The sequence below is a fragment of the Oncorhynchus kisutch genome, linkage group LG20 (assembly GCF_002021735.2).
Source record: "Oncorhynchus kisutch isolate 150728-3 linkage group LG20, Okis_V2, whole genome shotgun sequence".
In the NCBI taxonomy this organism is placed as follows: Eukaryota; Metazoa; Chordata; class Actinopteri; order Salmoniformes; family Salmonidae; genus Oncorhynchus; species Oncorhynchus kisutch.
Genome location: NC_034193.2, coordinates 51,294,709 through 51,307,168, shown reverse-complemented (window position 1 = coordinate 51,307,168; position 12,460 = coordinate 51,294,709). Strand labels below are relative to the sequence as shown.

The 12,460-nt window shown below is 49.0% G+C and overlaps 2 protein-coding genes across 2 annotated transcripts in view; both read right to left on the bottom strand.

The window, feature by feature from the left end:
• Positions 1–12,460, bottom strand: part of LOC109865841 (kelch-like ECH-associated protein 1B) — a 520,109-nt gene that overhangs the window by 347,485 nt on the left and 160,164 nt on the right. The gene's annotated exons all lie outside the window — the stretch shown is intronic.
• Positions 551–7,371, bottom strand: LOC116355428 (octapeptide-repeat protein T2). Its single transcript, XM_031799131.1, has 2 exons — positions 6,901–7,371; positions 551–595 (listed from the first exon to the last, which is right to left on the bottom strand). Exons 1-2 carry the CDS (start codon positions 7,369–7,371, stop codon positions 551–553), a joined length of 516 nt encoding a protein of 171 aa, XP_031654991.1.

Here is a 12,460-nt window from a genome sequence, read left to right as displayed (position 1 = left end):
TACAGTGTTGTGTACAGTATGTACCGGTTTTGTGTGTACAGTATTTACAGTGTTGTGTGTACAGTATGTACCGTGTTGTGTACAGTAGTTTACAGTGTTGTGTTGTACACAATGTACAAGTAGTTAAAAGGGAATAAAGGTAAAATAAATAAACAGATAAACGGAACACACATCTTGCTGCTGTGATGCACATTGTGGTATTTTGCCTAACAGATATGGGAGTTTATCAATGTTAGATTTTTTTAAAACAAATTCTTTGGGTTGTGTGTGATCTGAGGGAAATATGTGTCTCTAATATGGTCATACATTTGGCAGGAGGTTAGGAAGTGCAGCTCAGTTTCCACCTCATTTTGTGGGCAGTGTGCACATAGCCTGTCTTCTCTTGAGAGCCAGGTCTGACTACGGTGGCCTTTCTCAATAGCAAGGCTATGCTCACTGAGTCTGTACATAGTCAAGGATTTTCTTAATTTGTCTCTCTCCACTTTCAGTCCCCCGGTGTTAAATCTAGTTGATTGTTGACCTTTGAGGTGTTTCAGTGTGTACGTTTGTGTTAATCCCCATTGATCTCTGACCGGTGGTGGTGACCAGCTGGCCTCTGGGGTCACAAAGGTCAGACAGACCATGTCACACTGAGAAGCCCGGCCAGACTAACAGACGGCTAACTGAGGGGCAGAAAAAAGCTCAAACAGCCCAGATAAAACACTAAGCACTGACAACAAACACACACACACACACACACTGACGCACACACACACTTAAGTCTATAAATTAGAGGAGAGGGAAAGTGGAGTCAAAACCAAGAACACCCCCCATCTGGCCAGATGTTTTATAGGGCACGGCAGAGAAGTGTCCTTGTGAATGAGTGTGTACACACACCTGTGCTATTTTACTGCTTGTAATGTAAAGCCGCTCCTCTGTTCCAACATGTGAAAACCACAAGTGAGCACCATCAAGTGCATGGCCATCTGTACATCTTACCAGTGTGTGTGTGTGTGTGTGTGTCAGTGCGTATTCACTGAGATTCCCCTCACAAATGCCAACTCTCCCTCCCTTTACATCCTTCATCCCTCACTCTTCCCAAAACACGGATAACGCAGTACTGCCTCCATGTCAACTCTCCCCATCCCTCAGTCCCCCCTCAGTCCTCCCCCATCCATCCCTTCTCCCTCCATCCGCTTCTTCCCCAAAACACAGGATAACGCAGTACTGCCTCCATGTCAACTCTCCCCATCCCTCAGTCCCTCCCTCAGTCCTCCCCCATCCATCCCTTCTCCCTCCATCCGCTTCTCCCCAAAACACAGGATAACGCTCTACCCAACCTCCCAATTGGTTTTCGCTTAAGAGGTTTATGGGTATGTTGCTAAACATTCTGACCTTTTTTTTAATCCTTAATGCGCTTAAAATGTTCCAACCCCCTAATCCCCTCGGCTATCCCACACAGATGTTCACTCAGCTCTTTTATTGACATTATTTAGTATTTATATTTTCCTTATTTTTTTTTTTGCTGGTTTATTATTTTTCCAGTTTTTCTCTCTTTTATTATTTATTTATTTTATTTATTTGTCATTTATTCATAATTCTGCAGGCAGTCTGTAAGGACACCCCTCGCTTGATGGGGTCCTGGCAGGTATGACTAAGGGACCCCTATCAGTAAGCAGGTCAATAGCCCTGTAGCACTACTCCTGTTTGAGTTTAAAAGCCTCTGACCAAGATAAAAGAGAAATGATCCTAAATGTGTGTGGTGTTGTGTTTGCCTATGAGTGGCGTCGGGTGTGCGTTTCCACATTTGTGTGCATGGTGCGTTTCCACAATGCACCGTGCCAGTCAAACCAGGCAGAAGCCACGTGTGTGTGGAGCGTAGTGGCTGCAGTGGGTTCTGGAGTAGAGAGAGCAGGTGTGCCTCGCCCGCCCCGCGCAGCTTGCTGCCCATCTGTGCGCCCGTCTGTGTGCCGCCTGCGCCCACGCTCTGCCAACACCGCCGTGCCGCACCAAGGGGACCCCGGGAGAGAGAGAGCGGAGGGAGGGAGGGGGACTCTGCAGGGCTGGGGCCTGGAGGATAGGCAGGGGATGGGTGGATTGGGGAAGGGAGGGTAAAGTAGGAGAGAGGAGAGAGGAGAGAGAGGGGATTGAGAGATAGAGGGATTGATGGAGAGAAGGTAGGGGAGAAGAAGAGAGGGAGAGGGGGATGGAGAGAAGGACTTCCAGGGCTGGGGCCTAGAGCCCTGACTAGAGGACAAATAGACAGTGGAGGAAGGGAAAAGGAGGAGGGAGGGATGGAGGGATGTTCGAGGGCTTTGTCTGGAGGACAAGATAGACAGGCAGGGCATGGATGAGGGAGGAGAGAGGGAAGAATGGAGGGAGTATAGAGGAGGCTAGATAGACAGGCCAGGGGATTGGTAGAGTAGGTAAGGGAGGCAGGGAAGGGGGAGAGGGCTGACTGGCTGTATGCCCATACACAACACAGCCCCCCCGCCACCTTGGCTCTGCTTTCTCTCTCCATTCATCCTCTTATCCTAATAATACCACTACACCTTCATCTCTCCCTCCCTCCCTCCCTCCCTCCCTCCCTCCCTCCCTCCCTCCCTCCCCTCCCTCCCTCCCTCCCTCCCTCCCTCCCTCCCTCCCTCCCTCCCTCCCTCCCTCCCTCCCTCCCTCCTCTCTCTGCTGTATCAATGCAGCTTACCACTGCTCTGTAATACAATGTGTTTAAGTCATACTGCCCTATAGACATACAGAAAGCTGTTTTATTGTTTATGGACCAATTAGTGTTGGGCTGATATAAAGAACGGCAGGTAGCCTAGTGGTTAGAGCGTTGGACCAGTAACTGAAAGGTTGCTAGATCGAATCCCCGAGCTGACAAGGTAAACATCTGTCGTTCTGCCCACTGTTCCTAGGCCGTCATTGTAAATAAGAATGTGTTCTTAACTGACTTGCCTGGTTAAATAAAGGTTAAAAATAATATATATATAAAAGATATCACCAAACCTTCTCTTTGAAACAGTACACGATCGTCCCCACATTGGGTGATCATTACTATGCAAGCTGGCCTGTTGGTCACAGCCCCAACAGATACACACTGATTCATAATTGATATGGAAATAGATTGCCTAATTCAGTGGCTGGGAGAGATGCTGACAGGCCTGTTATAGGATCCCTAGGCTCAGTCAGAACCCTACATATACACAGACACACACTGGAGACGTGTGAGAGAGACTTGGATCTAGGCTAAATATAAGCCTTCCATAACCATATCACTAATAATTGGATTATTTCATCTAAATAGTTTAACCTGCTTTTTTTGTTGCAATAATCAGTGATCTGGATTTCAAGTCTATGAAAATGCCCTGCATTATATGCACATTCACTCATGATGACGGACTTGTTGTAGCAGGCAACACTCTCTCCAGCCCAGGCACTAGCTAACAAGGTAGAACAGTTGAATCGCTATGGACACACCCTTCTGTCTGTCTCCAACTGTTTGAACAGCATGTTAGCCTGTCCACTTTTTCAACAACTATAATCAAGCGGGCCCACCTCACTTCTCAGAATGAGAACTAGTTGCCAATTCCTTATATAATTATGTTTCGGGCGTATTGCATCAGCTCTAAAACACAGACTAGGCAGCTAGTATAACCGTCTTTGGCTAAAATGCTGCTAGCGGTACATTGGTACCAATGCCGCGTGCGACAAACTGAGCTTTCATTCTCCAGAATCAATGTTCATTAACACTATCGTTTTAGGGTATCGTCTACTCTATTACAGTCAAATAAAAGGCGTTTTAGGGTATCGTCTACTCTATTACAGTCAAATAATGTTGGACCAAACCTCAAACGCAAATAGCGAGTTGAAATCGCTCATTAGAGAGGAAGATGTGATCCCTCAGCTTTGTTGGCATGAGAGGCGGGGAGGGGGGGGGGGGGTTGTGTGTAAACCGTAGAGGTAGGGGCGAAGCAAGAGGTTCCACTCTCACTAACACCTGTCCAGAATGAGGCCAAGGCGGCATTTCTATGGGCTTATTTTGGACCTAAGTTTGTCGCCTGCTTTCCCGCCTTGGGGACAACGACTCCCATTGTTAGGGAGGAGACGTTCATCTCGTCATTATACACAGATCTCTGGTGTAAATGGGAAGGTGCCCACAGCACAGAGGAGCAAAGGAGATGAGACCAAAAATATGAGAACAAGCAGACAGACGCACACAAAAACGAAAAAATAACAAAAACCTTGATTCTTTGATCCAGGCATTTGGAATATCACACAAAAAACATACATTCAAATGAATTAGATATATCACCCAACACTATTTGGATCAACCTCTAAGTCAGTACCCTGTTAATCTTCATCTCTGTGTCAGTACCCTGTTAATCTTCATCTCTGTGTTAGTACCCTGTTAATTTTCATCTCTGTGTTAGTACCCTGTTAATCTTCATCTCTGTGTTAGTACCCCTGTTAATCTTCATCTCTGTGTTAGTACCCTGTTAATCTTCATCTCTGTGTTATTACCCTGTCATCTCTGTGTTAGTACCCTGTTAATCTTCATCTCTGTTTAGTACCCTGTTAATCTTCATCTCTGTGTTTAGTACCCTGTTAATCTTCATCTCTGTGTTAGTACCCTGTTAATCTTCATCTCTGTGTTAGTACCCTGTTAATCTTCATCTCTGTTAGTACCCTGTTAATCTTCATCTCTATGTTAGTACCCTGTTAATCTTCATCTCTGTGTTAGTACCCTGTTCATCATCATCTCTGTGTTAGTACCCTGTTAATCTTCATCTCTGTGTTAGTACCCTGTTAATCTTCATCTCTGTGTAAGTAACCTGTTAATCTTCATCTCTGTGTTAGTACCCCTGTTTATCTTCATCTCTGTGTTAGTACCCTGTTCATCATCATCTCTGCTCAGACCAAAGATTTAGGGGTCCGGCCATATTGTGTGTGTGTGTGTGTGTTACTTAGTTAGTTAGTTAAACTAGATATAAATGTTTTTTTTTTTGCATGGGCTGTGTCTCAATCCACCACATCCTCCTATGTCGCCCTTCTGCATCTGCGGTGGAAAGTGCTGCTTGTCAGACCAGGAGACATCCCTGAAAATCGGTCTTCTCATCGAAAATGTCTGTAGCATCCAAACGGGTTGGCCTACAAACTAATATGACCACTCTATAGAAAGGGGCAACTCTCACGAACACAATGCGGTTCTCCATTTTGCTTACGACCCAATTGTCTAAAGGTAACCCATACAAATGAATGGAAGTATGGTGGTAGTTTTTTGCCAACAAAAATAAGGGGTTAAATATGTGTAAATATATATTTCCTGATCTTTCTTATATCTCCTAGATATAGGACAGACACATCTAAACCTTATTCATTATGGTGGATTTGTTTACTGTCTTTTTTGCCATTTCTGAATGTGTTATTCAATGAGTTTCTGTGGGCTACAGTAGTAAAGGCCAAATTCAATATATATATATTTTTTGGAGCTACCTAAAGGGTCCTAAAATTCCAAATCAAATAGCTAAATGATCCATAGCACGACCTTATTAAAACAATTCCATAAGTCAGCTTAGAAACCAACCCCCCACCCAGCAGCTTAGACTTTTAAACCCAAATAAATATGTTTTACAAAAGTCGGAAAAGGGAACCGGGGCTCTCTCTCACTCCTTTATGGGGTGATTTCTACAGTATTACTGGGTGTTGTTACTGTGTATCGCCACTGGGCGGCGTTTTGCTGGCACAGGAATGAATTCAGGGTAAATGCAAATAAAACACATGGCCTAGGCCTGCTGGCCAAGAGGTCTCTTGACCCACTCAGAGTTAACTCTAGACGTACAGAGAGAATGGCATGTTAGCAATAGATAAATAGATTTTTAAAAAGGGGAACACAGTGAAAGAATGTAGATGATGTGGAAATTGAAAAAGGAGACTAAGGTATTTGGGGGTAGCGGGATACATATCAAGAGAACAGCCTTATTTCATGTGAGATAGTATGTACACTCTTTTCAGCCTGCTCTCCATAAATCTAGACTATTTTACAGTCAGACGACAGATAATCTGTAATGCTGTACATGTCATGTGGCTGTATGAGTTTCAAAGCAAAGAAAAGATCACAGAGAGAAATGGACAGAAAAGAGAGAGAGCAAAAAGCAGAGAGAGAGAGAGAAAGAGAGAGAGAGAGAGAGAGAGAGAGAGAGAGAGAGAGAGAGCAAGAAGCAGAGAGAGAGAGAGAAAGAGAAGAGAGAGAGAGAGAGAGGAGAGAGAGCAAGAAGCAGAGAGAGAGAGAGAAAGAGAGAGAGAGAGAGAGAGAGAGAGTATGAAGCAGAGAGAGAGAGAGAAGAGAGAGAGAGAGAGAGAGAGAGAGAGAGAGAGAGAGAGAGTGAGAGCGAGCGAGAGAGCGAGAGAGAGAGAGAGAGTGAGAGCGAGAGAGAGAGAGAGAGCAGGAAGCCTAGGAAGCAGAGAGTGTGTGAAGTATAGAACAGTAGAGTAGAAACCAGAGAGGGAAGGGAGAGATTTATCCCGGTACATTCACACTTCCTGCTGGTCCAGATACACACTGGCTCTTTATGCTGCAGCCTGAGGTCTGTTACACACACTGGACTTCCTGCCTGCCTCTCTGCCTGCCTCTCTGCCCGCCTCTCTGCCTGCCTCTCTGCCTGCCTCTCTGCCTGCCCTCTCTGCCCGCCTCTCTGCCCGCCTCCTCTGCCCGCCTCTCTGGCCACCTCTCTGCCTGCCTCTCTGCCCGCCTCTCTGCCCGCCTCTCTGCCTGCCTCTCTGCCCGCCTCTCTGCCTGCCTCTCTGCCTGCCTCTCTGCCCGTGTCTCTGGCCGCCTCTCTGCCTGCCTCTCTGCCCGCCTCTCTGGCCGCCTCTCTGCCCGCCTCTCTGGCCGCCTCTCTGCCTGCCTCTCTGCCTCTCTGCCTGCCTCTCTGCCTGCCTCTGCCTGCCTCTGCCCTCTCTGGCCGCCTCTCTGGCCGCCTCTCTGCCTGCCTCTCTGCCTGCCTCTCTGCCCGCCTCTCTGCCCGCCTCTCTGGCCGCCTCTCTGCCCGCCTCTCTGCCCGCCTCACTGCCCGCCTCTTTGGCCGCCTCTCTGGCCGCCTCTCTGCCCGCCTCTCTGGCCGCCTTTCCGCCTGCCTCTCTGCCCGCCTCTCTGGCCGCCTCTCTGCCCGCCTCTCTTGCCCGCCTCTCTGGCCGCCTCTCTGCCCGCCTCTCTGGCCGCCTCTCTGGCCGCCTCTCTGCCCGCCTCTCTGCCCACCTCTCTGTCCGCCTTCCGCCTGCCTCTCTGCCCGCCTCTCTGCCCGCCTCTCTGCCCGCCTCTCTGGCCGCCTCTCTGCCCGCCTCTCTGCCCGCCTCTCTGCCCGTCTCTCTGCCCACCTGGCCAGAGGTTTGCATTAAGGTAAACCTCTCGTTCTCTGTCTGTGTGTTTCTCGCTCTGTGTCTGTCAGTCTGTCATTCTCTCTCACTCTATCAAATCTCTTTCTCTTTCTTGCTCTCTGTGTCTCATTTTCTCTTGGTCTGTCTGTCTCTCATTTGTTCATCTGATTATTTTTGTCTGTCTACTCCTTTTCGTTCCCACCACCTTTGCTTCGACAACAAAGTTAGAATATACTGTAGGGTTAGTGAGCGTTTGCTTGGCCCAAGGACAGTGATAAGAAAAGGAAAACATCCTACTCCTTCCAGACTTCAGACACACAAGCATGAAGGGATGCCGTACGCACAAGGATACCAACTACCCCCCAAAAACACCATGGAGATAACAGGGATATGAAACATTCCTACAGCCAAGACCTTCTATAGAGAAATACTTCACATTATCGTGTTCAAGCACCGGCTCCAATATATTCACAATGACAAAATAGGCCTTTATCGATTTTAGAATGAACGGCTGACAGAGGGATCTCTGTAGCATCTGGTGTATATTGTAGCTGTGTGGCCTAGTAGACACGGACATACAACAACATAGCAACTCGGTCTGGACTCTGACTACATAGATACAGTCTGTGGCTCTGTGGGAAGTGGTGAACCAGCCATGTGACTTGTCTTAACCCTGCTGCCACTCTTCCCTGTGCCAAGAGAAGGGAGGGAGTCTTGAGGGGAAGAGAGACAGAAAGACAGGGGCCGGGGTATGGCTGGGGCAACTGGCACTGCCAAGAAAGACCAGAGCTTTGACGGGAAAGTAGGAAAGAAAGGCATAAAGAAAGAGAGAAAGAAGTGGTTGCTGGGAGGGAGAGAGAGGGAGGGAGGAAAGCTGGACATCCAGGCTGTGAATCTATAGAATAAGGAGAACTCCAGCAGACCTAGCATGATCAAAGAGGACACACACACACAAAGAAGGCAGTGCCAGAGTCAGTGCCAGCCAACTCAGAGTAGGAAGTAGCCTACAGTACACAGGGGTGTGGGCACCCATAAGCCAATCAGAGTGGTGGAAGCAGAGAGGATGGGCCAATCAGAGTTAAGAGTCAAGTTTGACACAACTGACAGGAGGGTTGACATACTCCTCTGTGTGTGTGAGAGGGTGTTTGTGTGTTTGTGTATGAGAGGGTGTGTGTGTGTGTTTGTGTATGAGAGGGTGTGTGTGTGTGTTTGTGTTTCTGTTTGTTGATTATGAGAGTGAATATTTGTGTGTGCTAAGCAGAGTGTGGATTAAAGGCCATGGAGAAAGAGAGAAAGAGTGATGGGAGAGTAGGGGAGGAAAGGAGGGGAGTAGAGGAAGAGAGGAAAGGAGGGGAGAGTAGGAGAAGAGAGGAAAGGAGGGGAGAGTAGGAGAAGAGAGGAAAGGAGGGGAGAGTAGGGGAGGAGAGGAAAGGACGGGAGAGTATGGGAGGAGAGGAAAGGAGGGGAGGAGAGGAAAGGAGGGGAGAGTATGGGAGGAGAGGAAAGGAGGGGAGAGTAGGGGAGGAGAGGAAAGGACGGGAGAGTATGGGAGGAGAGGAAAGGAGGGGAGAGTAGGGGAGGAGAGGAAAGGAGGGGAGAGTATGGTAGGAGAGGAAAGGAGGGGAGGAGAGGAAAGGAAAGGAGGGGAGAGTATGGGAGGAGAGGAAAGGAGGGGGAGGGGAGAGTAGGGGAGGAGAGGAAAGGACAGGAGAGTAGGGGAGGAGAGGAAAGGACAGTAGAGTATGGGAGGAGAGGAAATGACAGGAGAGTAGGGGAGGAGAGGAAAGGAGGTGAGAGTAGGGGAGGAGAGGAAAGGAGGGGAGAGTAAGGGAGGAGAGGAAAGGTGAGAGTAAGGGGAGGAGAGGAAAGGAGTGGAGAGTAGGGGAGGAGAGGAAAGGAGGGGAGAGTAGGGGAGGAGAGGAAAGGAGGGGAGAGTATGGGAGGAGAGTAAAGGAGGGGAGAGTAGGGGAGGAGAGGAAAGGAGGGGAGAGTATGGGAGGAGAGGAAAGGACGGGAGAGTAGGGGAGGAGAGGAAAGGAGTGGAGAGTAGGGGAGGAGAGGAAAGGAGGTATGAGTAGGGGAGGAGAGGAAAGGAGGGGACAGTAGGGGAGGGGAGGAAAGGAGGTGAGAGTATGGGAGGAGAGGAAAGGAGGTGAGAGTAGGGGAGGAGAGGAAAGGAGGTGAAAGTAGGGGAGGAGAGGAAAGGAGGTGAGAGTAGGGGAGGAGAGGAAAGGGGGGTGAGAGTAGGGGAGGAGAGGAAAGGAGGAGAGGAAAGGACAGGAGAGTAGAGGGAGGAGAGGAAAGGAGAGGTGAGAGTAGGGGAGGAGAGGAAAGGAAGGGGAGAGTAAGGGAGGAGAGGAAAGGAGGGGAGAGTATGGGAGGATAGGAAAAGGAGGGGGAGAGAGGAAAGGAGGGGAGAGTATGGGAGGAGAGGAAAGAGGGGAGAGTAGGGGAGGAGAGGAAAGGACGGGAGAGTAGGGGAGGAGAGGAAAGGAGGAGAGGAAAGGACAGGAGAGTAGGGGAGGAGAGGAAAGGAGGTGAGAGTAGGGAGGAGAGGAAGGAGGGAGAGTAAGGGAGGAGAGGAAAGGTGAGAGTAGGGGAGGAGAGGGAAAGGAGGGGAGTAGGGAGAAAGGAGGGAGAGTAGGGGGAGAGGAAAGGAGGTGAGAGTAGGGGAGGAGAGGAAAGGAGGGGAGAGTAGGGGAGCAGAGGAAAGGAGGGGAGAGTATGGGAGCAGAGGAAAGGAGGAGAGAGTAGGGGAGGTGAGGAAAGGAGGGGAGAGTAGGGGAGCAGAGGAAAGGAGGGGAGAGTAGGGGAGCAGAGGAAAGGAGGGGAGAGTAGGGGAGGAGAGGAAAGGAGGGGAGAGTAGGGGAGCAGAGGAAAGGAGGGGAGAGTAGGGGAGGAGAGGAAAGGTTGGCAGGTAAATGACAGAGACTATGAACTTGTGCCCTTGGAGTTACAACACCAGTCCTATTAGGACTTGATAAACCACACACACACACACACACACACACACACACACACACACACACTTTGCCCACTGACCTTTGATGGGAAGAGGGGGGTCTGACAAAAAACCCACGAACACAAACACACTCTTTACACTCAGTCAAGTCAAGTCCCTCTTTGTTCATTGTGCCCTGCGTCTGATCAGAGCAGACAGCAGGCACTCTGGGTAGAGGGTGAGGTCATATGAGGGAGTCGGGCAGAGCCTAGCACGACGGTCAATCAGACATAGAGGTCACCGGGGGCAACCAGGAGGTCACCCTCAGGGCCGAGAGAGGGAGGGTGATGAGGGCATGAGGCAGAGCAGGATGACACAACACGGTGTGGTCTGGTGCTGTTGTGGCTGTTGACAGCTCGTGGAGGGATACTTAACAGCACAATCAGTGGAGACTGATTCACCCCAAGATGACCATAAACTGTAGGGGAGGCGGATGTGTGTTTACATGTTGTCTGTTTAACATGTGTGTGGTGAGTGAGTGAGAGAGAGAGAGAGTGTGAGAGAGAGAGGGGGGAGAGAGAGAGAGAGAGAGTGTGTGAGAGAGAGAGAGAGAGAGAGAGAGAGAGAGAGAGAGAGAGAGAGGGGGGAGAGAGAGAGGGGGGAGAGAGAGAGAGAGAGAGGAGAGAGAGAGAGAGGGGGGGAGAGAGAGAGGGGGGAGAGGGAGGAGAGAGAGAGAGAGAGAGAGAGAGAGTGTGAGATAGAGAGAGAGTGTGTGTGAGAGAGAGAGAGAGAGGGGGGGGGGGGTGAGAGATAGAGGATGTTCATAATGTATACTGTACATAGATGTGTCTCCCTCCAAGTCCTTTCCCAGAGCAGAGCACAGCTATCTTCTGAGAATCCCGGTGATCCCAGTGACTCCTTCCTAACCTCTGTGTGCAAACATGTACACACACACACACACACACACACACTGACATCATCATCAGTAATAAAGCCCCTCCAGAAGGATCCGTGATCACAGCAGTAGAAAATATTTTTTACCCAGAAGCGCAGCCTAAGCATTCATTCAGAGTATAACAAACAACACACACACGCACACACGCTCTTTCTCTCACACAACCCCCCCCCCCCCCCCCCCCCCCCCTCATGACCGCTAACCCCCAACCCCAACAGCATGGCAACAACCAAACAAACAAGTCCTGTGGACACAAACAAACAGATAAACCAATAAGGAAGTAGATATGGGTCAGACTCTGACCACCATCTGGCCTCTACGCTACCGCCTGCCTGCACGTCTGCCGACCCACAGGGACTGACCCCGGCCAGCCGTGTGTGTGTGTGTATGTCTGTTTCAGTGTTTCCTCTAGAATAATTTGTATCAGTGGGGGGGGAAAGGTCACAGGGGGATGTTTATGTAGAAGGACTGACAAGCTCAGTTCTAGTGACGTTATTTAAAAGGACATTCTACTCTAAAATGAATGAAAATAAAATGACCCTGACGCCATCTAGAATATCATTTCCACCTCCAGAAATGAGCCCAATAACACAACTATTGTAACATATTGGACCATGCATATAGCCTATACATAGTCCATATTATCAGGTATGCTATTAGCAATAAGCCCTTTCACCTGTAGCCCAACTGACACAGCATAGTGTCTAGAAACACTTTCCCTGGTTGCCTGGTTACTCAACTAATGTCATCTGTCTCCTCACTATTTAAAAAAAAAAATCGCTCCAGAAAATGATTTGAAGGTTAGGTGGCGTTTTACCCCAGGTTACCCTACATTTGACCCCACTCTCCCCTATGGACTCAAGGTGAACGGCAGAGCATGAAGGTGCTTAACCATACAGCTGCTAAACACTCTGGGCTTCAAATGATACAGTTCCATGTTTAGGAATTGAGAAATAAAAAACAGTAGCAATGGAATGCTGGGCTCCTCCTCTTTTTAACTAAGACCATTAAAACGGCTGTTTTCCCAGAGACTGCCAAGATGGTTGTGCATTGACTGCCTGTCAGAATGCCTGTTTCCCTCGCTATGGCAGTCTTGAATGTGTCTAGAGAGGAATGTTTCTCTTGCGTAGAACACACGACGACAAGCCGACTAGGTAAACAGATCAACTATTCTACTATTGGGTTGTCAGATGTTTCTATCCATTACTCCT

Bases quoted from the DNA above. Each gene is read 5' to 3' on its own strand.
- LOC116355428 (XM_031799131.1), bottom strand. From the start codon at position 7,371: ATGCAAACCTCTGGCCAGGTGGGCAGAGAGACGGGCAGAGAGGCGGGC. The intron at 596-6,900 runs GCAGAGAGGCAG...TTGTGACCCCAG, and splicing joins AGAGGCAGGCAGAGAGGCAG to AGGCCAGCTGGTCACCACCA.